General features: G+C 40.7%; 2 protein-coding genes across 5 annotated transcripts in view; one reads left to right on the top strand and one right to left on the bottom strand.

Moving 5' to 3' along the window:
* The window catches only part of Ctnna2 (catenin alpha 2), a 983,267-nt gene that overhangs the window by 629,086 nt on the left and 327,998 nt on the right, over positions 1-26,183 (top strand). The gene's annotated exons all lie outside the window — the stretch shown is intronic.
* On the bottom strand, positions 7,608-9,194 carry Lrrtm1 (leucine rich repeat transmembrane neuronal 1). The gene has a single exon (XM_027943790.2). It carries the CDS (start codon positions 9,192-9,194, stop codon positions 7,629-7,631), a length of 1,566 nt encoding a protein of 521 aa, XP_027799591.1. The 3' UTR covers positions 7,608-7,628.

Here is a 26,183-nt window from a genome sequence, read left to right on the forward strand (position 1 = left end):
GTTTTCTGGTCTACCTTGTAGACTGTTGGGATAAATGAAACGAATAAAATAATAATTGTAAATTGGAAAATTATCAAGTGCTCAGAAACCAGTTCTAAGCACATGTATGCTTACAAATCTTTCTCCTATCCATGCCACCAGGTGGAGCTGATGGGGAGAAGGGAAGGTCTTCACTTAACCCTCAGTGGCCAACCCGCCATGTATGTTTAAAGACCAGCAGTCAGATACCTAGATGTTATAGATTACTGAGCAGCACACGCTGTGATTCCTGAGACCCTCTCACTCGGTGCTTCTCCGGATTACTGATCTTTAGAATCACCTAGGAAGTTTAAAAAATAATCTCCTTACCAAGGCCACTCCCCAGAGCTATTAAATCAGAACCTCTTGTGGTGAGATCCAGACATCAGTATTTATTAAAGTTCCCAAGTAGTGCCAGTGTGCAACCAGGGTTGAGAATCATCTTTCCCGCTAAGGAAAAGAGAAAGAGGATGCAGCTGGAGAATGAATTATTATTATTTTTTTCTCATAATGCAGTTGGGGAAAAATTGCCTTTCCAACATTACATTGAGAGGAAGTAAATAGCCAACCTGGTAGAGCAGAATAAAGAAAAAAATGACTGAAAAGCTTTGAGGAGCCAGCTATTTATGATGATTACTTCATCAATATAAAACACAAATCATGAAACTCTACTTGCTCTGTTTTTTTTTTTTTTTTTTTTCTTTTTCTTCATCTTTCTCTTCCTCTCCTCCCTGGATGATCTCTCCCTTCCTCTCTATCTTTCCTTTTCTCTCCATCTCTCTCTCCCTCTCTTTCCCCACCCCCTCTTTTTCTGTTCCCCCTTCCTCTTCCTTCTTCCTTTCCTGCCCTCATTTTACTAAAGATCTCTCAACTCCTAACATTGGTTGTTGTCACTTATAGGAAATTTTTTTACGCATCCTGAACAAATCTTTTCCTGCATTGTCCCCCCACACACACACATACCCTAGAAACAGTCCTAGGCATTTTGTACATATCTTAGGTCTCACTTGTGTGCGAGTGTATATCCTTCCTAGGACTTCTTTTCAACTCTTCCTGAACATTCTAAAAACCCTATTTTCCCACCCACATGTGGCTAAGCTTTCTCATTTGTTTTTCAGCCTCTCTATCTACCTCTCTGAAGCCCCTGTCTCCCAGTGATATATTTTTTAACATATCTTTTCTTATTCACATGCAGGCAAGTTTGATGAATCCAAATGTCTAGGGAATGGGAACTCAGGGAGATTTTAATTTTCTGGTTAAATGACACTAGCATGAAAAATACTTTTATTTCAAATTTTATTTTTTTTGGGGGGGAATGATAAAATAGAATCTAGAACTGGAAGCATCCTCAGGGAATACCTTGATGAGTCATTCCTAACAACAAAGGGACAGAGGCTTACCAAAGTATGATGGTTCCTGATCTTCCCAAGTCATGTGAATAACAGCACCAGGTCAAAGACCCAACTCCTGATTTCCAGGCCCTATTTCTTCCATAGCACTTAGTGTCCCGGTTAAACAGGACCCAGTTTAATCTGAAGCACATTCTTTGACATGAACTTTCTAGTTCTTTATGGTGCCACCTTCCCATGAACTTTATCCATTTACGTTGTCTTCCCACCCTCAAATGCATTCATTCGTGATGTCTGCATCTCTAGCCATCCTGCTTCTAAGGTCTGAGATGATGTCTTTCATAAACATGTCCATCCTACTCACTAGAATAAACACATTGATTATTTTTTTAAATGGGAGTTCATTCTCACCTATCTTCCTGTCTTGATGGGGATTGAGAAATTATGGGCAGGTGAGCTGAATTTGTTCAGTCTCCAGAACATCTCCTAGAAGGAATATCAAGTCTTTTATTTTCCTTTTCATTAATAAATCTTCACTGTTAACTTGATGCTTTCCCTTCTATTTCCTAAGTAATATATTGCTAAGGAAAAAGTGGGTCAATGGAGAATTCTGACTAGTTTTGTCCTAGTTAATTTAAGTTCTGCCATATGTTCTTTGAGATGCATGTGCTAACTACAGGTCTTTCGCTGATTAGCAAACAACCTGAGGGTTTTTACTTTAGACTTCCAGTTCCTTGGCAAGAGAGAGGAAGATGGAAAGGGAACAGAGCTAGGTGAACTAAAAGCTAACTCAGACCACTCTATGCAGAGCTGGGCACAGCATGTTTAGTCACATATTAATTTCCACCGTGATGCAGGGTTAGAATCAAGCTTAGTACTCTTGAAGTTTTGGGTCAAATAACTGTTGAATGTTGATGATGTCCTATGCATCATAGGATGTTTATCAGTATACATGACTTCTACCCACTAGACACCAGTAGCACCCCACCACCATCCTCATACAAAATTTAAAAATGTATCCCAACATTACCAAATGAATGTCCACTGGGACATTCATTTGACAAATTTGCTCCTGGTTGAGAATTTCTGACATAGACACGTGGTCCATGTGATCACCAAGAAAGCAATGTGAATAAATCCCTGATAGTAACATATGGATGTCTTTGCCAGTCTGAGTCCAAAATCCTCTAGTAAGAGATAGGACTAGATGATCACTGGCAATTTCTTCTCCTGGAAGCTGAAGAGAGGTCCCCTGTGTTGATAGAGTTCTACATTGCCCACTTATTTGAGCATCGCACCCATATCATTCAACAAACTTGTGCTAAATATGTCCTTGTGTCCAGTCTAGGCTCTTTGTTGGGCATGGGAGTGGAGGGGACAACCATTCAAGGGGAAAACTGCACAGTGAAAAGTCCAGCAAACTGAAAACCAGCACTCTGAATCATTAGCTGAGAGACTGAACAAGTACCTGACCTCTAAAGTTGCTGATATCCACTCCCGTAGTGAGATCAAGGTAAAGGCACCCATTTCCAGCAAACACTCAGGCAATTTTATTTATCCATCTCTTCTACATCTCTGTCTAAACCATAAGGATACAACAGCCAACCCTTTGACTTTCAGCAAAAATCCAGAACTTTGACAAATTGTGTCCATTGAAGGAAAGTCAGGAGGTGGTTTCCTGTCAGAGTAAGAATTTTACCTCCTGGATCCCAAGAAAAATTATCAAGTGTAGAGCATTTTTAAGTGGAAAAAATATTTTTCTTACCACTGAGGTGCAAAGTACTCTTGAGAGTGCATTTCAATTTGTTGGTTCTCACCACTAGACAACAGGTGTGTATACTCTGCCATGGCACAAAGAGTGCAGAGGATCCCCAGCCTGCAAAGCCAGTACCAACTTATAACTAATGCTTGAAAATGCTATCAACCATAACAGTCCTTTATATCTCCATCAGATTGGTTTTATCACATCTTTTCTTAAGTAAAGTTGATCACAGGAGAAGGAAAGAAGTTCTGGGTAGTTATGTAATGTGGTGGTGCCTATCAATGATTGTGTTCTTATATGTATGGATATTTATCAATAAGTATGTATGTACATGTTTACTTTTATATACAAAAATATATGTATATGTGTGCATGTGTTTGGGTGGTTATATTTGTGAAGATGGTCGGATAAATGTGTATATGTATCCCTAAACCTCCTCCAAGTTTAATAGTTTCATTCTAACTAAATACATGTTATTGGCAAACTCAGATTAACTATAACAATCCATCTAATTGACATTTATCTTGACTTCTCTGAAACATTATAATAACTCATTCTCCAAAAACAGATATAAATTCTGGTGCTTGGATAATTTTCTCTGTGAGGGAATGTCTGATGACTTTCATTTCATCAGAATATGGATCCACTGGTGGCCACTGCTATTTGGCCATGCCAGAATAGAACAGGTGTCAGACTTGCTGACAAGTTGATTAATACAAATTAGAAACACAGGTGGCCCCTAATCCCGCCAGTGATCTGTGTGATCTGTGTGCAGTTGCTTAGGAAACTTGGGAGGAATAACAAGTGGTGTTTGCCCCTTTAATTACTTACACATACTCATAAATGTGTTGTTGATGCTAAGTCATACCAAATGTCTGCCTTCCTGAAAGCTGGGGGGAAAAAAGGTAAGGTACTCTTGTACTTTGAAGAGCTTGGGAAAATGTGAAAAGTGATTTAAAAAAAAAATTCCTTTTACTGAAATAATCTTTTCTGTATGATGGCAACTTTATAGCATATGGTACATGTGTGGGACAGGTGGTCCCAACTATCTCTGGCTGTGTCTTATGTCAAGGGCTTCCTTTCCTTTGAGAACTGTTAAAAGATTGGTTTCATTTAACCTTCTCCTCTGGTACAACCTAAGAAACTACCAGAGCTAAGCCTGATGTGAGAGCATCATTTGTCATTGGAAAATACTTTTTTCTATATAAATACTTGAAAAACCTCAATACCATTGCTGAACTTTAATCAGCTGGGAAGCAACTGCAAATGGGGGGTTAATCCATCACAATGCCCAGGATGAGACGTGAATTGTGGCCTTAAATTCTTTTCAGATAGTACAGGATAATGAGATTAGCACCCTCTGTGGGAAGAAAAAAAAAGTGCTATACCTTTAAAATTTAGATCCCCTTTTAAATGTTCAGTAGTTTGCTTAGAGGGGTCAGAGCAAGTTTCTTGAAGCTTAAAGATTAATTAATTTGAGAAAGAAAAAAAAAAGTGTCACAAAACCTTAGTTAAAACTACCATTCTCCCTTATTCTTGGCTTCTCCCTGCCCTGCCCTTCTCAAAGTAAGAGGCACAGGACCATGAAAGGATGTGTGAGCTAAATTTCTCTGTTTGTTTAGAAAACATATTTGCTTGCCTGCAAATACATACCATTACAGAAACATGCACACACACACACACACACAAATTAAGAACACAGCTTTCTATGGCTATCATTTGTTCCCAAAGTCCCAGATTGTAGATTCCTTTTTCCAAAGATCTTTCATTAGATTTCCATGGATTTAAGGTCTTCCAAATACATGATATTTTAGTCATAGAGTAAGGGGAAAGCAGAAAACAAAGCATGATTATTCTCTCTTTCTCCTGACTACATTTTTTAAAAGTACAAAATAAAATTGGGATCAGGAAATAAATTAGTTTCCAATGTCCATTTTTTTTCTAGAGGATTTGGGGGAACCGGTAGTTCTGATGTTTGCCAGAAAATCTTTGCTCCTGGAAGCTTTCCCTATAAGCACACCAACACAACCCTTCCATGCGCCAAGCAAGAGCAGCTTTTGGCAATGCATTCCTGTAACCTTCCTATGAGGAGGTTAAGTTAACGGAATCTTCCTTCAGTGGCCACAATTTGGGAATGGCTTTCTTTTAAAAAAGCCAAAAATTTAAAAAAAAAAAAATGGTATGCACTCTTTTAGAGGAGGTCTCTTTATTGCAGTTTAATTTATAGATATGAGGCACATCCTTGTTCCTATTATTCCTGCCCTCCAAGTGATATGCTGTTTAGAGTGGCAATTCCAAATGATTATGCTTTGACTAAATCCAAAACCCATCCTCAAAGTTTTTGAAGCCCTTCTCTCTTAGAACATTAACAGTCTGAATGGGTGTTATGTACATGGAATGTGTCATAAAGTCGTGTCTCAATTATAAACAAAGCAAGATGAAGTTTGCTGGTCAGAAAGAATGAGTGGGGGAGGGGAGAAGGAAGGAGGAGAGAGAGAGAGAGAGAGAGAGAGAGAGAGAGAGAGAGAGAGAGAGAGAGAGAGATAGGAGGGGAAAGAGAGAGAGAGAGAAGCTATCTCCCATGTCTCTCAAGGCTTAACATCTTAAAAGATCTTTGCAAAATATTTCTCTTGCAAGAGCCTCATAGAAGCCATAGTTTTAGGCATATTGATTTCTCCATAGGCAGAAGAAAAATCTACAATTAATCTTCAGCTTAAGTAAACCATATAGTGATACTGTTCTGCATTTCAAAAAGCTGATTTTGCCTCTTTAGGTTGGTGACTAGAGGCATTTGCATTTTGGGGGATGGTGTTGTGTTTGTTCCTCATCCCACTTCCTGCTATTTGGACTTATCTCTTAAAATGTGTGTGTGGGGGGGGAGTAGAAATAGAAAGAGATGCCAGTCTTTAGTATCATTTAGAAGGGTGAGAAAAATACTTCTGGACATGGACTGATTGGTTCAGTGTTCACCATCTGCCATCCATGATACTTTATTTCAATCATACATCTGATTAAATTGTTAGCTGGTGAAAAACCCTTCCATCCAATACATACTCCCCTCCCCATTGCCCTTCCCAGAACCCACTAACTACCATCACCACTGCCTCCTCACTCTTAATGGAGTTTAATAAAAAGCTAACATCGCAGTGGTGAATCTGAAAACCTATGAGGGTGGGAAGGAGCAGCCAATAATCCCAACAAAGAAGAAAAGTGAAAAACAGGGAAAGCAAGCATTACACAAAAGGGCCATCTGAGAACAGGCAGCTTTTTCTGCCCCGAGTTAACAAATTATTCCCATCTCAGTAATATGCAAACACAGAATCAAATGATGATCTTCTCTCACCCCACCCCCATCCCTGCTGTATCAAGTCTGTCCCTAAATTCTCTTGCTACAAGTCATTACCCTGCAGGCATTCATCCTGAGTCAGGAATTCCTCTTTCCCCACAGTAACTAGGAGTGTGCTGTCATTGCTCAGGAGCTTAAGCTGACTGCAGTCTTAGCAATGTGCTCCAGAAACATAGCTTTCAGTCCTGAACATTGGGATTCTGCTTCCTTCTCAGTGAAACCACAGAGAGCAGGGGCTGAGGGGCTCTCTTTAATATCGGAGGGTATGAAAAAGGGCACCAATGCTATGAGTTCTATTGAATCAAAGGCAGAGAAGAATTATGAACAAGTGGCATTTGTAGTTAAAATTCTGAGATGATTTGAAAGATGGTTACATTAAGTGCAAAAATGTTTCTTGCTCATAGGACAAACTGTCTGGCATTGCCTTTTAAAAGCCATTTACAATGATCATTGCCTCAAAAGCTGAGTAATAATGACCAGTCCTCAGTCCACCTTTCACTTGCTTTATGATGGTCAGATTACACTGCCCACTCCCGGATAATATAAAAGATCTTGCTTTTTTCAGTCTTTACTCATGTGGGGTAAATTAATCTGTATTATTACACTGATAAGCTTTGTTTGCCCTTTTTAACATTTAAATAGACTCTGCCTACTTTGCTTCTTGATTTCTTGATTCTCCCACTGGCAGTATCCTCCCACCCCCTCCCCCATCCAAAGGAAATTGTAACTGTTGCTTCTCTTGTAACACAGGTAACAATTCATTTAGGTTACACCAGTCTGTAAAAACTGTAAATGCTATTTTATTTTAAACGTTTTAGTTTACAAAAAAAAAAAAAATCAATGATTGGTACCTTTTTACACTCTCAGATTCCTGAATATGGACAGATCTTCAAAGGGAGGAAGGAGTTTTCATATGAAATTTAAGATAGACTGTCCAGAAGGTTGTGGGGTGGGGTTTTGTTGTGTTTTATTTCGTTTTTGTTTTTAAGACACAATAAAGCTAAAATGTCAAGTCTCTGGGAGAGATCCCCTTACAGTTTCAGTCAAGGAGCAAATCAGAGCACAGACAAGGAGACCCCAGCCTGGTGCCCGCCGGCCCGACCGGCTGCCCAGGCGTTTTTGGTAGCGCATGGGTTGAGAGCCACTGGGAGGATCACACCTCGCATTCCCTCGCGGGCTGCTGGTGGCAGGTACAAGAGCCATACTCGTTGATGATCACCAGGGCTCCCTCAATGTGGTTAGGTTTGTAATCAACGTAGTATTCCTGGGCAGACATGGCAGCCATCTGATGCATGGTCTGTTTCTGCTTTTGCTTCCTGCGCTGCGTGACAAAGCACTGTCTGAGCTGCCTGAGGCTGGCTGGGAAACACTTCCAGGACACGTAGAGCACCAAGACCACGATGAGAAAGGAGAAGATGAGGGCCATGGTGCCGGTGACTACTTTGTGGATCTGCACGGCATTCTCAGCGTGCTCGCCGGGGAGAGCCACGGTGGCTGGCTCGGGCGTGCCATCGCGCTGCCCCTCCCCGTCGTCCACGAGCGTGGTGGCCGAGCTGTCAGGGAGTCCCAGGTCACTGCGATTGGTGACTGCCGAGAGGAGGTGACCGCTGGTGGGCTCGGCCCCATCCTCGCACAGGTGGAAGGCGTACACGGCATCTAGGACATCCTCGCCCTGTGCGTACTCCGGGCTGGCGCACTGTAAGTTGCCATCGTAGCGCCCCTGGAAGTTGCTCAGCCAGGAAGCCAGGGCACAGACGTTGCGCCCGCAGTCCCACAGGTTCCCCGCCAGAGTAATGCTTGTAAGTGACTTCCAGGAGTTGAGAATACGGGGCTCGATGTAAGTGAGGCGGTTGGAGTCCAGCTGCAGGGACTGCAGGTGCGGTACTGTCTCGAACACATGGGGCTCCATGTACTCGATCTCATTGCCAGACAGGTCCATTTTCTCCAGGTTCCAAACCCAGTCCAGCGAGCTGACCACAATGGCCACCTTGTTCCTCCTCAGGCAGAGCGAGTTCAGAGAGATGAGGCGCGGGAAGTGGGCGAAGTTCACCTTGACCAAATCATTGTGCTCCAGGTGCAGCTCCGTGAGCTTGAACAAGCCGGCAAAAGAGTTGCGCGCCAGACTCTTAAGCTGATTGTATCCTATGTCGAGAAACTTGAGGCTGCGGCAGTCCTGGAAGATGCGCACGGGCACGAACTGGATGGCATTGGCCCGCATGTGCAGCGTAGTGAGCTTCCGCAGCCCGTGGAAGAGGTCGGGCGCGAGTGCCTGCAGTTTGTTGTACGAGAGGTCCACGCTGCGCAGGTTGGGCATGGGCCGGAAGGTGGTGTTGGCCAGTTGGGTGATCTGGTTGGAACTCAGCGTGAGTTCCTTAACTCGGCGCAGTTTCTGAAAGGCGTCCCCCTGCACCGAGCAGATGTGATTGTGATCCAGATAGAGCCACGTGAGCTGCATTAACCCCGTGAACTGGCCGGCGCGCAGCTCCGAGAGGCTGTTGTAACGCAGGGACAAGCCCAGCAGGCCGGACAGGTTGTGGGGCGCCTCGGTGAGGTTGAGCGCCTCGCAGTACAGCAGCCGCCCCTCACACCGGCACAGCTGCGGGCACCCGCTGGGGGCGGCGGGCAGCATCTGAAAGCAGGCCCCCAGCAGACACAAGACCACCCCCGAGGGCCTCCTCAGCAGCCAGTATAGACAGAGACCGAGCAGCAGGAAATCCATTAGCGAGAATCTTTCCAGAGAGACTGGAGAATGTCCATTGGAAGCGCTCGGTCAGAAATCTACATCATATTTTATTCCGAGGGAGGGGGAGCGGGGGGAGGGGGAGAAAAGGGCAAAAATCAAATAAATATATAGAAATAAAGAAGGACCCCCCTCCCCAAAAACCACACGTTCACCTCTAAGCATGCAGAAAGCTGGGCGGCATAGAAAGTTCACAGCCACGGAAAGATCAAAGAGATGGTGATTTGGTCCATGTTAGATGCTGCAGCAAAGAAAAGGGAGGAAAAAAAAAATCTTCGGGAAAGAATTTAATTAAAAAGTGTCTTACCCACCCTTTTCCAGAGAGTGACAACCTCCATTCAGCTGCTCCCTTTGTGTGCAGGCTAATTATATGCAGGGCGAGAGAAGACCCCTCTGTGTTTCCGAGGCAGCCCGGGTCCGCGGCCGGCGGATCTGGCAGGCGCACAATGTCTCACTTTGCTGCTCGGCTCTGGGCTGCAAGGGCGGCCGGCGAGGCGGGGAGGCGACTTCTAGGACCTGCAAGTTTCCCAACTACGTGCCGGAGCCCGGGCTTCGCCTTCCTGCCGCCGTCCTTTTCCTCTGCAGTTCGGACTGTGACGTTGTGGGGGGGAAAAAAAAACTCCAAACTCGGGGCTCGCGACTCCCCAGGATTTGACAGTCTGGTTAATGTCCGTCATTGGAAACGACCACTGACCGGCGCCACCTTTTACTCCGCGGAGACCGCCTGCCATTCGCGCCCTGGGCAGCTGCGGAGAGCAGGCTCGCTCATGCTTTGCGGGCGGCGGGGTGGTGCGGGCGGCGGGCGGCGCGGGCGGTGGCGTGGGGAGCGGCGAGCGGCGCCCGGGCTCCTTCCCTCCGCCAGGCAGTGTGCGGCGCGAGCTTGCACAGGCACCTACTGCTCACTGAGTGTCGTAAGCTGCTCACGATTGTGCGTCTTCCCGGAGCACCTCAGACATGGGCAGATTGAAAAGGGGTGGGCATAAAACCAACATTTTACCGAACCACTAAAGTAATATATGTTCTTTGATGAAATGGAAAACACTTTCAGCTTTTTTTGTCCATATTTCAAAAAAGAGGAAGGGGAGGGGGTAGAGGTAGCCTTATCAATGACAAGATATTTCCAAGTGGGAAATTGAAATATTCTGTGCTCTCCCCTGTCCCTTTTGGAAAAATATTTTCCCCCCTTCAAAGCTGTCTACGTGTAAAAGGTACGTAGGAATCTGTAGCAAAATCCACATTTGGCCCTTTGCTTTACAAAAGCAACTTGAGAGAAGACACAAGAAGGCAATAATTTGGGGCTTGGCTATGATTTTTTTTTTCCTTCTCCCTTTGCGGGCGCTGGAGTTCTGCAGTGAGCCAGCCCTTTTTGGTGGTGATTGGGGAATGCTTTCCAAACCCATCTGGTTTGGGACGCCATCCCAGTCCCAGTGATGTGAGATCCAGTATGGCAAAACATATCTGTGTACAAGGAGGCTTGCATGAGATCCTGCTGGGGTTTCATCAGACTACATAGGTATTTGTGGGGCACACAGTAGACGAATAAAGATTCTGCTGTATGACATGGGGAAGACTAACTCTGACATGTGCTGTTCGTGATGATTGCACAGCCCTGCAATATGCCTCACCCCAGGAGAATGTCCTAGAGAATGGGTAGGAAAGAGGTAGTTTAAACCATAATGAAGCTTCCCCTCTTCCATGATGAAGATTCCTGATTAAGCTTTGAGAGTGTACTAAATTGTGTTGTATCTCTCCTAATTATAAAGAGAAGCCTTGGTCTGTTTATTCCACTGCTAATTGTATGTAGGAGTCTTTGCAATGAATAAACTCTCCCTGTCTTCTATTTAGTCTGCTGGGGCTGTTGATCATCTTTAAAAAAAAAAAAAAATCCTCAGGATGGCTGAGTAAGCAGGTGGGAAGTGAATGTGGGTAAGCCTACCTTCTTGACCACCATGGTCATAAAAGGTAGTAGGATGTGAATCTTTAGCTCCTCTCTTTGAATTCCCATCATTTCTGCCTCTAGGAACTTAAAGTGTGGGCACATCTATCATGTTCATTTTGATAGGATGGAAGGTGGATTACCAGATTCCAGGTTCCACTTGCAGATTGGTCAAGCGATTTGAGTGTCCTTTAACAGCCAAGATGGAGAGACCAACCAATGGAATTAAAGTCACTAAAGACTGGTGGGACTTTTCAGGAAAAGTCATATGAATAGTGGCATGAATCATTCCATTTTGTATTCAACTATGCTCTGCCCTGGTCATTTATCTTTGAGATGGATCATTTAATTGAAAAGAACACAAATTTGAAATGTCCTAGACATCACATGCTGTCTTAGGAGCTAGAAGAGACATTAGAAAATCAACCCCCTTCATTTTGCACATGATGAAACTGAGGCCAAGAGACATGAGGGGATTATTCAAGGTCATACTGCTTATTACTGGCACAGATGTTTTCTTTTGTTATCCCTCCGCAAGTGTTGTTCTTCCTATGCTATTCCTGATGGTTGTCTCTTCTCACTCTTGCTTCTAACTCTGGACTGGGCATTTGCAGATTTTGTCCTGGCACTTCTAAGATGCTGCAGAACACTTTAACAGACAGACAAACAATTTCACCATCAAGTAGTTTCACCTCTTGCCAAAACAATTATTCCTGACAGCAGGCTGGCTGATTAAGCCATAAAGTCTAAAGGGTTGGGGAAGGGGGGGTTGTTCAGGCACAGGCTGGGGTAAACAGCAGCCAGCCACTCAGCAAATACAGTGCATACAAGCCACCCAATCCCTATGGCTGCTAGGAAGAAAATCGTCCTAATGCATGCAGTTTGGCAAAGTGGTGACAGAGGCTGCCAAATGGGCAAGAAGAGGTCCCACTTTGGATGTCACTTGATTTGTAGAGCTGGTACAGAAAGGCAAAAACGAGTTGAGTGTTGGCAAGAAAGAAAGAGAATAAAATTAAATTCACTGCATTTATATGTGAATTTTCTTCTAAGTGTGCTACTCAAAACTTAGAAGATGCTTCTAGGCTATAATTAAGATATATATGGCTTTTCACCTTATTATCACACAAATCATCTCATCTGTATAGTGTCTTTAAACCTTTCTCACCTCTAATGTGGCAAGTTGCATCTTTTCTACAGTTTTAAACCCCTTGGCAGAACTGTATACATTAACAGATTGAAATGAGCTTTATTGAAATTTAGCTATTCCAAGTCATCTAAGTTGCAGAATCCCAATTTATTATGTATTTAAAGCATACCAGCACTGATTAAATCAATGCAAATTAGGTTAAATAAGAACAACATGAATCAAGTGTTTCAGCAAAGTTGAGTGGAGAAACGACAACTTTTGAGTCACCACAGCAAGTCGATAAAGCTGTTTTTCATGAGTTTTAATTTCATGCTTCTAAATGTCCAACATACTGAGAGAGAGAGAGAGAGAGCGAGAGAGAGAGAGAGAGGCACTCACCTAGAGTTTTTTTCCCCTCCTGTTTGTTTCTCATGTCTCTTTACCTGTCTTGTGAGAATGTCTGATTTACTGGGTGATATATGTGGCTAATATCTGTACTTGATCAATCTCTTTTTCCTGCTAACAGATTTCTGTCAGCAATTCTTCTCCTTTCATGTTGAATATCTGATGAGACATGCTTGCCATACTTTGGAAATACCCTTGACATTTTCCATATTTATATGGGGAAGGATCTTGAGCCCACCTTGTTGAACTGCTATAGCAGCACTTGTACATGTTGGGCATTGGGAATATATCCTCAGAACATCCTGCCAACTTGTGATTGGGAATTGAGGACAGCCCCCAAACTGGGGTTTGGCAACTGGGAAGGATGGCCGGGGTGCTTAAGGTGTAAAGCTAATTGCTAAACACAACCTGGAACTAAGGGGGAAATAGAAGAGAGAAACTCGGACAGCAAGGTTCGTGCAGTTGGAGAAGCTAGAAATATAGCTTGGAGGAGGGAGAGTTGATTAGTTCTTTCTCTCCTCAACTTTATCAACTAATATTTGCCTAATAAGCTCTTGGATTTTTTTGGTACTCCATGTTGTGGTGAGGGGTTCATGTGGAGGAAGCCACATACAGTTATTATTATTATTGTTGTTGTTGTTGTTGTTAGTAGTAGTAGTAATAGTAGTAGCAGCAGCAGCAGTATGTTATTACCTTTCCTAATTCATCTCAGCTGAAGGCCACCTCATTTCTTCATTTTAGTCAAAATAATTTGTGATACAAGTGTAATAATGTCTGAAATGAACTTGCATTCCAGATTGGCTTTCCATTAGTAGTCTTTGTCAATATTCAAGAGGGGAGAAATTCAAGTAGTGATTTTAATGTTCTGCCTTAGCTAGCGCCAGCCTGGACCTTGATCTTTATTCTGTTGTCTTTAATTTTCAGTAGCAGTGAACCATGGCTTTTCTTTAAAAGGAAACACTTAGAGAAATTGGGGGAGGGTTGTAGTCACAATTTTGAAAGAAGAAAATTACCTTTGTTGTTCCTGTGGGCACGTACCACACAGCTGGCATTTTATAGAGTGCCTCCACAGATGGGTGTGAGCCCATGGGTGAGAGTCCTTAGGCTTCTCTCAAAGAGTCTACTTAGGAGAAAGGAATTAGAAAGGGGAAGCCATTCCTATCAAAATGTATGTTCCTCTTAAAACAAGGTAGTGTTATGGATAAGAATAAGAAAGTACCTGGCTACAGGATTGAAGACACAGAGTCAAACCCACTCAGATACAGTCATCTGATCTTTGACAAAGGTGCCAAAAACATACATTAGAGAAAAGATAGCCTCCTTAACAAATGGTGCTGGGCCATATGTAGAAGAATGAAACTAGATTCTTATCTCTGATCCTGCACAAAAATCAACACAAAATTGATCAAAGATCTCAGAGTTAGATCAGAAACTGTGCAACTTATAGAAGAAAATATAGGGTCAACACTCCAGCTTTTAGGCACAGGCAATGACATTCTCAATAGGATCCCTAAAGCACAGCGAATAAATTAAGAGTTAATAATGGGACAGCATCAAATTAAAAAGCTTCTGCATAGCAAAGGAAATGACTAAGGGAACCCATGGGATGGCAGAAAAATCTTTGCTAGCTATACTTCTGACATAGGATTAATATCTAGAGTATATAAAGAGCTCAAAAATCTTTACACCAAAAAAATCAAATAATCCAATTAATAAATGGACAAATGAATTAAGCAGATACCTCTCAAAAGAAGAAATACAAGTGGCCAACAAATACATGAAAAAAAATGCTCAACATTATTAGCAATTAGGGAAATGAAAATCAACATTACACTGAAATTTCATCTCACACCAGTCAGAAAGGCAGTCATCAAGAATGCAAACAATAATAAATACTGGAGAGGATATGGAGAAAAAGGAGCACTTTTACACTTGGTGGGACTATAAATTAGTACAACCACTATGGAAATCAGCATGGGAGTTCCTCAAAAGACTAGGAATGGAACCACCATATGAATCAGCTATACCACTTCTATTGTTTTCCCTGAAGAATTAAAGGCATCTTACTACTGTGATGCATGCATACCCATGTTTATAGCAATGCAATTCACAAGAGCCAAACTATGGAACAGCCTAGGTGTCCATCAATGGATGAATGGATAAGAAAATGTGATATATATATATATATATATATATATATATATATATATATATATATATATATATATATACACACACACACACACACACACACAATGGAGGTTTATTCTATTCAGCCATAAATAAAACTGAAATTATGGCATTTGAAGGTAAATAGATGGAACTAAAGTTCATCACGTTAAGCAAAATAAGTGAAGCTTAGAAAGTTAAGGGTTGTTGTTTCTCTCATATGCAGAAGCTAGACAGGATAAAGGAAAACAAAGGTGGGGGTATATCTTCTAAAAATCCAAGGGAGATCAGCAGAGGAAAGAGAAGGAGAGGTGGGAGGCAGGGAGGGAGCAGGGAAGCGCTGGGAAGCGATATTGGCCAAATTATCTCGTTATATTGTGTGTATGTATGAATGAATATGTAACAACAAATCCCATCATTATGTACAACTATAATGCACCAATAAAAAATGTGGGAAAAAATGAATACCTGCTGTGTTCAATGAATGATGTGAGCAATAGAGATAAACCAAAGAAATATCGGCTCAGGGGGCCTCCTGTCAAGTTACCCTGGGCCCCTCTTCACAGGTCTTCTCCGTTCTGATTCCTGCTTTGATCGTGGCATGGTAGGCTTTACTGTTGTTTTATACTTGGTTCGTCTTTGCTTACTTTACTTTTTATTCTTCAAGGTTGATGTTAGTTCTCTATGATTCCTTAACCAACTTACTCCAGCACCTTTCCCGTTGGGAAATTATCCCTTATTCCTCTCCATGCTAATAACAGCTTATCTTTACCCATTTGTGTCCTGTTTATTTTATATGAGTATGACAATAAGTTATAAATAGAACATTCTCAAACAGAAAGGGACACTGTACATCTTGAGATCAAGGAGATAAATCACCTCAGTTGGGATTTCTGCTTTGCTACTTTTTATCAAGATGACACTGAGCAAGTCACTCCCTGCTTAGTGAAGTCAGTGGAATGGGGTTAAGTATGGCTACCTTAAAGGACACGTGGGGGAATTAAATGAGATCATGTATTTTAGAGTCTTGAGACTCACAAGTATAGGCCAGAGACCAGCAACCTCAGAGCTTGTTAGAAATACATACTCTGAGGCCTCTCCCCAGACTCAAGTAAATCTGCATCTAACCATTAGCCCTACATAATTTGGTAAGTTTTGAGAATCATTCTACTGGAGCCCTGACAAATTCTAACCTGAAACAGAAATCCAGGCCTCATTGATTCCCTAGTTTTGTAACAGAAATTGAAGGGAGAGAAAGGTTACGTGATTGCCCACCCTTGGTGGTGGAATTGGGTCAAAAAGTTAAAAAAAAAAAAAAAACAAAAGAAAGAAAGGAAACTTTCAGAATCATGTCTTCTCTCTCCCACTAGGTTTTAAACACATAGAATGCAAGCTTTGTGTCTATCACGGTCTGTAGCACTTGGCAGGGTTCTCAATAATTAAGTTTGGTTTAATAATCAGTGTGTCAGGAACTGTAGAAGCCTCATAGGTGCTAACTCTGGGCATCTTCTGGCTGGCTTCATTCCCTATTATCTTTAAGAGATAATAGTGTTCAGACATCTGGCATAAGACTTTGATTTCATGTTCCCAAGACAGGCAGCAGTAGCATGGTGATTGATCTGACAGGGCAGCCCAGCATGTTGCTCCCTCACACTCAGAACTGTGAAGGGTCAGGAATACATGAGGGAAAGTGCTTTGGAGGTGCATGAAAGCTGATTTCCCAGAAAAAAATCTATGACATTACCAAAGTTTGCTTACATTACTTCTTAGTTTTTGTTGTGTGTTTTTTTTTTTAATCATTGCCAATCAGCCACTATGGCATAAGTGTGTTTCTCATGGATGCTTTCATTATAGAAAAAAAAAATGAAAAAAAGGAGAAAAAGCAAAATGAAAAAATAAATTCTAAATAAAGATTAAATCAGCTAAAACCCAAATACCCAGAAATAAACTGTTAAGTTTTGAATAGAGAGTCTGTTCCTTAGAAATTTCCCCCTCTTGTTTAGTAATCTGAATGTTACCGTTTTTTAGCCATTACAGGATACACAGTGATGAATACATATACCTTTGCATATTTGGGCAACTGTGCCCTATATTTTAATTCTAGACGTGGAATTCGTGTTCAGAGGGTGAACTTTAAAAAGGTTTTGAATACATAATGCAAATTGTCCTCCTGAGACTATTACACATGCTTCACCCTCAATGGCAATTTTGCTGCTTTCTCAAGAAACCTTGGAATGTCACACATTAAAACACTGCTTGGTCCCTTCTCTTTCACCTGCTGGGAGCTGACTGAGATGAGTGCCTGAGTCTGTTCTTGGTACCATGGAGCCATCCTTCTTTCTGACACCCGTTTTCTCCTCAATTCTGAGGAGGCTATTCCCAGTTAAGGAGAGTGTTGGATTTGGGACCTTCATGGTTCTTTCTGGTTTCTCATGAGCATTCAATTCCTGCTTCTTATCAAGTAGCTGGCCAGACCAGTTATTTTCACAAAGTGTTAATATCTTAAAATAGTTTAATAAAGTGTTACTTAAAGAATTCTGTGGTGGCAAGAGTATTCAAACATATTTATGAAATGCATAAGATGGTTCCATTCTTTGAGATTTACAACATACTGTTCATTTACATCACAAACCTCATTTTTCATGTTTTCAATCATTCACTTGGGTTGTGTATTAACACTATTAAAATAAAACCAATGTACTAGTACAGTTTTGAGAACATTTATTTGATTGCAGTCCTTAGGTACATTTGACTTTAAATTGGCTACCACCATATGTGTTAGTCACCTTTTCATTACTATAACAAATGCCTAAGGTAAATCAACTTAAGAAGAAAAATGTTTATTTTGGCACACAGTTTTGGATATTTTGGTCCATAACTGATTCTCCCTTTGCTTTTGGGTCTGTGAGAGGGGAGCACATCATGGCAGGGTATGTGTGGAAGAGCAAAACAATTTGCCTCATGGCCAGAAATTGAAAGAAGAGAAAGAGACTGGGGTCCCACAACCTCCTTTAAGGGAATGCCCCCTCTGATCAGAGAACTCCCACTAGGCACCACCTCTTAAAAGTTTCTACCACCTCCCAATAGTCACATTGGGGAACAAACCTTTAATACATGGGCCTTTGAGAGCTCCTCAATATCCAAACCAAGAAGTGTTTCTAAGGTTCACATTTTACGCAATATGGAAGACTGCTGGTGCAGAAACCTGGGTCATGTTTGATCACAAGCAATTAGGGGGATAGCCAGATAGCTACAGTTGTTCTACTTGATATTAGTACATCTTACCTCCTCATCCTAGCCACAAACAGTGGAGCCAATTTAATTATGTAGTAAATTCTGTGTCTGGTACATTTTGGCACCTAATTATCTTGTTTTGTGGAATTTTCTAGATGTTGCTAATTTTGTCCTTACAAAGCCCTAGAGACAGTCCTATTATTTTCTTACTTTGAGACCCTCTAATATCTACCTCTACAGATGGGAGATAAACATGAGAGCTCTATTGGAGTGCCCACACAACACTGGTAAACATACCCTCTCTTTTTTTAGTGCAGACTGGCTCAGTCATGGATGCACAGAGACTCTTGTGGAATTGAGCTTATTAAGTAGTTTGAATACTTGCCTAATCAAAAGCCTTGAGAATCTAAACTAAATATAAAAAGACTCTATATTACATTGACATAGAGGCACAAAATATTAACCTTAGAAGGTACAAACTTACAGAGTTGAGTTTACACAGATTGATGCCTTCTCAGTGTGTACATCTATTTTGTAGAGGAAATCCCTCACCATTCAGGAGCAACGAGTCTTCTGTGGGAAATCAGTTGGATGCATTTAACTCTTCCTTCAAACTGTCTCCCATTCTCAGGACCCACTTTGTCATCTCCCACAGGCACCCTGAGAATGCCTTTCAATGATTTTCCATACATGTTTGTTGCTATACTTCTTTGTTTGGGTTAGCTTATGTTAAGTCAAGTTGGGGATTCAGCTGGTGATGCGTAGTTAGATAAAATGTGGTCCCTGCCTTCGTGTTCTCAGACGTGGAGTGGAGATGATGAGTAACATGCCAAAGTGATTCATGCTGTGGCAGAAACATAAACAAGGGCAATGGCTGGAGAGATTGCTCAAGCTCATTGAGCAAGGCCAGGGAGAGGGGACTGGAGGAAAGGAAGAGGAACCCGCCAGATGGGCAGATATAGAAGGCCACTCCTCAGTAAGCAAAGTCTGTTGAAAAACTGTGGGATCTTCTGAGATGCATTGGCTGTGTAGAGCATAGGTGGGAGAGAGAAGGATGAGGAGATATGAGATCAGAGTGTCAGTTTAGAGCCAGATTTTTTGCAATGGAATGTGTGAGTTCCAATATGTGGATGCAAGGAATATAATGCTGTTGATGGCCTTGAACAAAAGGGGAGGAAAGGGACACTGGAAGCAAGAAAGGCATTTGGGAGGCTACCCCATTTATTCAAATGAGATATTGTGTGCGGCTGAATAGATTGACATTACAGCTGGTCAGGGCACGCCACGTGTAATGATAGTTCTGCAGGGGAATGGACAGTCATTTTAAATGGGGATTTTCTGAGAAATACTTTAAGGTTATTACCATAAAGTGAGTTGCTTATGGGTAAAAGAAAGACATGGAAGATGTAGAAGTAAGATGTAGAAGTAAGTTCCAATAGTTGTAAGTAGTTGAAGATCTGGACATATGTCACAGGTGCACAATGAGAGATTCCCTGGAATGTGCTTGGTGGTTATGGTGGCTGTAGTAGATGCAGATTCCCCCACTCCCCAAATAAAGATTAGAGTATGGCTGATGAACAATCAGAAATCTTCACCATTAAATAAGGTGATGTGGATATGGAAAGCAACCTGATGATAGGAATTGAAAGTGGTTTGTTTGTATGTTATATACAAATTGCATGTTTTGGATAAAGGCATTCTAATTTTAAATAAACCCTATTCGACTAGTAAGCAAGCAATACTCCAGGATGTATTTAATTTGGGGTTTGACACAAACATGTGCAAAGCTTTTTTGAAAGTGATGTTTTCAATGTAGAAAAATCCTAGGGGACAGAAAAGGTAGACTGCCACAATAGAAGGGACAGTTTAATAAAATTGAGAAACATTATCCGATCCATATGGAGGGGCATTAATGTGTGGTCCTGAGACTGCCTTTAATATGCATTTCACATTGCTGTAAAAACCCCCCAAAAAAAAAAAAAAAACCCTTTGAGATTAATAGGCTTTGAGAGCACTCCTAGATTGTCAAGGATTACCAACACTGGGGAGGACCCTGACAGTGAGCAAGTCAGCAAAGAAAGTATTCAGAAATGGCACTGTCTGCTGAAGGGCTCTGTGTCCACAACCAGCTAACATTGAGCATATCCTTCCCCAAGAGGGTTTGTCATTGGCATCTCATATCAGCATAAGATTATTCCTTCATGGATAGACCTTATGTTACCTTCTCAGATATGAAACAAGGTGATGGTTGGAGTTTGTGTCCTTCAGAAGGCAATTCTATTTTTATATTTTAGAAGATGAATCAGAAACACCTGACAACTTAGTGAAGAGGATTTTTGAAATTTCTGCATCTGTGATAAAGAGAAAAATTTTCTGCCATTTTAAGCTGTGTGACTTGGACAAATGATTTAACCTGTAAGCAGCAGTTTTCAACACAGTAAAAAATAAAATTAAACTTAATCATAAAATTAGAAATGGTTCAGATGCTATTGAAAGAGCTACGTATATCAATTTCTATTATGTAAGAGCATAATTACACAATATAGCTTAAAGATAAGAAGGAAAACAAATCAGAAGCACAAAGATCAAGTTCTACTAACTCACTCTAACTTGATCTACTTTCAATACTGCATAAAAGTAACACAAACACCCAAATATGTGGTCATTAAAATGACGATGTTTTGTTTAGCTTGAATATCTGTATGTTGTCTGAAGGTATTTTCCAAGTGAAGCAGGTTGATTGAGATCCGCTCTGCTCACTCAAGTGTTGTCTATCAGCTGGAGAATGAGCTGGAAACTAGATAATCCAAGATGGATTGACTCACAGGGAATGGCAACTGGCAGGCTATTGGCTGGGATCCACTAGACTGTAGGCTAAGATACCTTGGTTCTCTCCCACATGAGATCTCATCCTTTAGCATGCCAGTAGTGATCCTGTAGTGATTGCAGGGTTCTAGGAATAGCAAGAGAGAAGAAGTCTCAGTGTATGTGCACTTTTCAAGACTCATAACCTAGCAAGTTTCTATTGTCTATTGACCGAAGCTAGTCATGTGACTTAAGGTAAACTTGACTTAATGAATGTAGAAATATGTGCCATCTCTTGAAGAGAGGGGAAGAATTTTGTGGTTGCTTTTGCAGAATAAATATAGCAGTAGTGGCTTAATGTCACTACAACTGTATATACTAAATGCTGTCAAGTGATTTTTATTTCTCAAGCCTTCAACAGTATCATCTATAAACACCAAGATCTGGCAGCAAACGTATCACCTACAGCTTGTTAGAAATGCAGAATCTCAGGCCCTTCTCAAGATATACTCAATCAGAACCTACATTTTACCAGATCTCCAGGTGATTCATAAACCCGCTAAGATTTTAGAAGCACTCTAGCTTTTTTTTGCTATTCTCTTTCCTAGGGTTGCTATGTTCTCCTGTTGAGTGATAGATCTTTGATTTTTAAAGGTGCCAAAACTGTTTCCTTCTGCACAATTGAAACAGAACAAACACAGGTTTAAACAGTAAAACAGGTTGCTTCACAGCATGAATAGCTGGAGAGAGAGGCTATAACATTTTTCTGCTCAATTGTCCTTTGCCTGTAAAAATAGAAATTTAAAATTAAAATACCAGTACATAAATATTCAAAAAATATTGTATTTGACTAGGAAGCACCATTTAGATGTTAGAGTAATCTGAAGAAGTAAAAATGGGAAGCACATACTTAAACTGACCTTTTGTGTTCCTCAACAATTGCTTAACCACCTTGGTTTTCTGAAGGTCCAAAGATCAACTCTCCAATCTTTATCCCACGATTTAATTATCTTTAAAACATATGCAAGTCCCTTGGGTATTCTTTTGAATTTTTTCCAAGTAATAGGACCAGCAGAACGTATGAAGCATCTAGATGTGCAGGTCATACGTCTAAGAAATACAAATATCCTGAAGTTTGGTGGATTCTCTTCATTTCATATTGTCAAAATAAGGGGAAGAAAGTAGGAAAGGGAAGCTAAGTTTCTGACAATACAAGTTTATTTCACTAGGCTGAATATACGTAAGTGCCATCTAAAAGACTGGTAACTTTTCTCAACTTTTGACTTTCATTTAAGTGAAAGAAACTGATTATGATTTCCAAAGCCCTCCCCTAGTTTGCCTTTTGCCTGGGGGCTGACCAGAACAGAAAAAAATAAAGAAAGTTTGCATTAAAGCCTAATGCTGTTCTTTACTACGAAGTTTGCTTGGTATGTTCTCTCCTTAGAATGTAACACACCTCCTTTGACTAATGCTACTTTAATTGTATACGCTTTGGGGTCCTAGTCTTGTCAATAATCAGCCAGCCAATCAATCAATGGTTAACATATTTCTTTACCAGTTACTCTATGCATTATTCTAGGTTGGAAACCCTAGGAAAGGGAATAACAGTAAGCATACCAAGTAAACAAGCAAACAGATCAGTTAATTATAGGTACAGATAAAACCAGGGAAAAGTAACATAGAACTGTGTGGAAAAGAGAAATGAAGGCATGGGATCTGTCTTATGTAAGGTAAGGCAAGACTTCCTGGAGGTGTCCTTTGAATTGAAACCTGAATGATTTGTAAGAGCCATCTAAAGCTCAATAGGATGTGCATTCCCAGCAGAGGGAAAAGCCTGGGCCCAGGCCCTGAGGTCAAAGCAAGCCTGTGTTGAACAGCATAAGTGAGATGGGGTTTAAGAGATGGGAAGGAGGATTTTGAACATAAGATATGCTTCCTTAAAGAATCAACACACCTTTATGTAGAACATCATAAATACTTGCCAGCAACCTCATCACTAGAGATTATCTCAGGCATTAAATTGCAGTTGAATATATTAATTCTACTTATTCCTCACAATTCTATGAGATCCTACTATTTTATCAGTATACATAAGGAAATCAAAGCACATAAAATGAAGACACGTGCTTTAAGACAGATGGCACTAATGCCATGTGTTTCCTACATTTCCTAGATCCTAATGGGACAACTAAGAAAACTAGATACCAATCAGCCTTTTGACCCTGAAAAGGCCAAACCTGGCTCTTCTACAATCATCCTTTTCTGTGGAGATTCATCTAGAGTAAAAGCAGGAGAAGGGATGGGGCAATTCATACTCTCCTCCTAAATTCCCACTCCTCTCGGCCCCCTTCTGCCATCTGTTGCTGTTTGTGCAGAAAAAGAACAGAACAGAATAGGACGACCACACACATTCAGAAATCTCATTTTGTATGTGGGAGTCTGGATTCATTAACGAGTTCCTTAAACTCTCCCTGCACTTACAACACCAATCTAAACATAACCCAGTGAAGTCATGGGGAGAGGTGATGATCAGCTTTGTGATGCCGAATGTCAGCATCCAAATTCATCATCTGCTACTTCCTAGTAAGTGTCTTCTGCTTCATGCAGGTGGTTTTTCTCAACAGCTACTAAGTAAATAATGCTTATTTCAACATTCTCTAGACTCTACATTGACCCTGTAATTATAACCCCTACTTAATTCCATTTCCTTCATCAGTTCTTCCATTCTTACACTCACCCTTCACCCATCCACCCACAAACCTATGTATCCACGGATGCACAGGTTCATTCAACAATCACACGGAGGGTGCTTATTCTGTATCATTAACTATAATAAGTGCTAAGGGATACAAGATTTTTGGGATAGCATTTTTCTCTTTGAAACATTTACTCCTTAGAATGGTAATCACAACCTCAAATGGCTAAATTAATCCCTCCCTTCTTCGCATATTATTCATCTGAAAATTAAGTGATCTATTAAATACTGTTTTAAACTACTCTCCAGATATTTCTGTATACCATCATCCACTTCCTTTTTTTAAAAAAATGTCTCCTAGGTTGAAATTTTTCAAGCGTGGACTCTAAATCATATTTCTGATAATAGCGAACATGGAATACAATTTGTGTAAGTTCTAGCCTAACTACTTATTAGTATTTGTTTTGGTTTTGGTGGGGGAGTAAACTCCCTTTTTATATAAAGAATAGAAGTTAGATTGGAGAATATCTAAGATCCCTTTCAGTTCTGACATTCATGAGTTTTGTGACCCCTTAAATACTGAACAATGGTTGCAAAATGAAGGGAAACATCCATACAAAGATGCGGATGGCTTGTTACAAAGGCCACATTTATGCAGTGGGAGGTTTTCTAACTGTAATGTAACTGCCATGGGCTTAGAGGCTGGAACAAGTAGATTTAAAAACAAACCACCAAAAACTCAGAATGGACCTTTCTTGTGAAGCTCAGCCTTTAAAGAGGGACTTGGGATAGGCAGGAATTATTCCCTTGTCCACAGAGCAATGAAGACAGGAGATATAACTAAGCCAACTCTCCATTTCTTTCTTGGGATGCTGCATTTTGACACTAATTATTAAAACACAGACAATATCTGAATGACCCTAAAAGTGAACAATTAACTCATGATGACTAAAGAAAGATAGACTATCAGAGTTTCATCTCTATGCATAAGGAACTGCTGACAAAGGAAAAATCTCATCCTCTACCAAACCCTATCGCAGATGGGAGCCTGGCTTGATTGAAGCCCTACCTATTCAAATGGTCATCTTGAATTCCTTTGTAAAGGTTAACTATATTTAGATAGTGATAGCCCTATATGGGTAAGTACTCATTGTAGAAACAAATATCTAAAAGATTCATCTATTGTACTTAATTTCAATATAATTGATGTTTGAAAGGTATCTACTCATTTGAATGTCACCTAATAGGAATCAACTCCTTGCTTTCAAAATAATTGTTCAGGAATGGTTGATGGATACTAAACAGTTTTTAAATTGTTGTTTTCGGTTTTATTGCAAATAACTAAAGTATCATTTGATGAAATGAGACTGGCATATTGGAAAACTGGCCACATCTCTTCAGAGTCAAACAGGCTTTGTGTCTTTATATAACATAAGGGATAGTACATCTTGCCTATCCTCGTTGTGAGCATTGCAAAAGCTTTAGAACTCTTTTTGAGATCCCAATATACCACAAAGAATATTATTCAACCAGGGCGGAGATCAACGTATTGTTCGCTTTGATGATTTTGCCCTTTCAAAATCCCAAATATGTGAAAAAAGAAAAGCAATACCATGCGAGTTTAGTGATTTAGACATAGGAAGACTGTACAGGGGTCTCTAATTCTGGAATTTTACTTTTCAGTCTGTATTGGCACCTAGCACACTATCCCAGCTGCCATAAAAATTACAAAGTAAACTAGTTGGCATTTACCACCTACCTAACTACAGCAGTGTCAAGAGGGTTAAAATGAGACATATTCAAAAGTTCTCCAGAAGTATTTGATGTTCTGTGTAAAGGCATTAACAACTCATGAACTGGGTCCTTCTGCGGGAGTGAGTGTCTCTTCCTGTAGCCTGCTGGTAGGAAATGAGGCAAGGTTTTTCATCCAACTATTTTGGGCACAGATAAGAGAGAAATTGCATGTTATAAAGTAATAACCGGAATGTCAGAGAATAATTTTGTTCTGATTCTGACATTTAGCGACTGCTTTAATCTTGGACATTATTTTTCATCCATTTAATATTTTTAAGGAACTCTGTGATTTATTCACTATCAGACCAAAGTGTCTTCATCGATAAAATGGGATTAACATTCTTGCCTTATAGCACAACTTTGAAGAATATAAACATAAGGATATATATATATATATATATATATATATATATATATATGCCATTGATTTTAAAGTTTCATTCTACAGTTGTGAAATGTTTTTATTGTTTTTTTGTCATTTTGGTAAGACTGCTACTTAAATAGTAGACGTTCATTTAACATTGCCATGTTCCCCCTTTCATTGGCCAGGTCACTTCATTCTTCAATAAAGTGGAGATCTGTGTTCAAAGAAATGCTTAAAGTTCTTCTCACATCCATGTTTCTTTTGCAATTCCAGCAGCTCTTCAACCTAAGACCAGGATTGAACCATGGCTTCCCTTCTCTGAAAGACGATACATACAGTCAGCTCTTGCTTCACAGAATGGCTGCATGAGGAACAGACAGAGCATTTGAAATCACTTAAAGATGATGATCATGTGGAGGAATAGCTCTCAATTTCATTTC

The sequence above is a fragment of the Marmota flaviventris genome, chromosome 14 (genome assembly GCF_047511675.1).
Source record: "Marmota flaviventris isolate mMarFla1 chromosome 14, mMarFla1.hap1, whole genome shotgun sequence".
NCBI lineage: Eukaryota > Metazoa > Chordata > Mammalia > Rodentia > Sciuridae > Marmota > Marmota flaviventris.

Bases quoted from the DNA above. Each gene is read 5' to 3' on its own strand.
- Lrrtm1 (XM_027943790.2), bottom strand. From the start codon at position 9,194: ATGGATTTCCTGCTGCTCGGTCTCTGTCTATACTGGCTGCTGAGGAGG.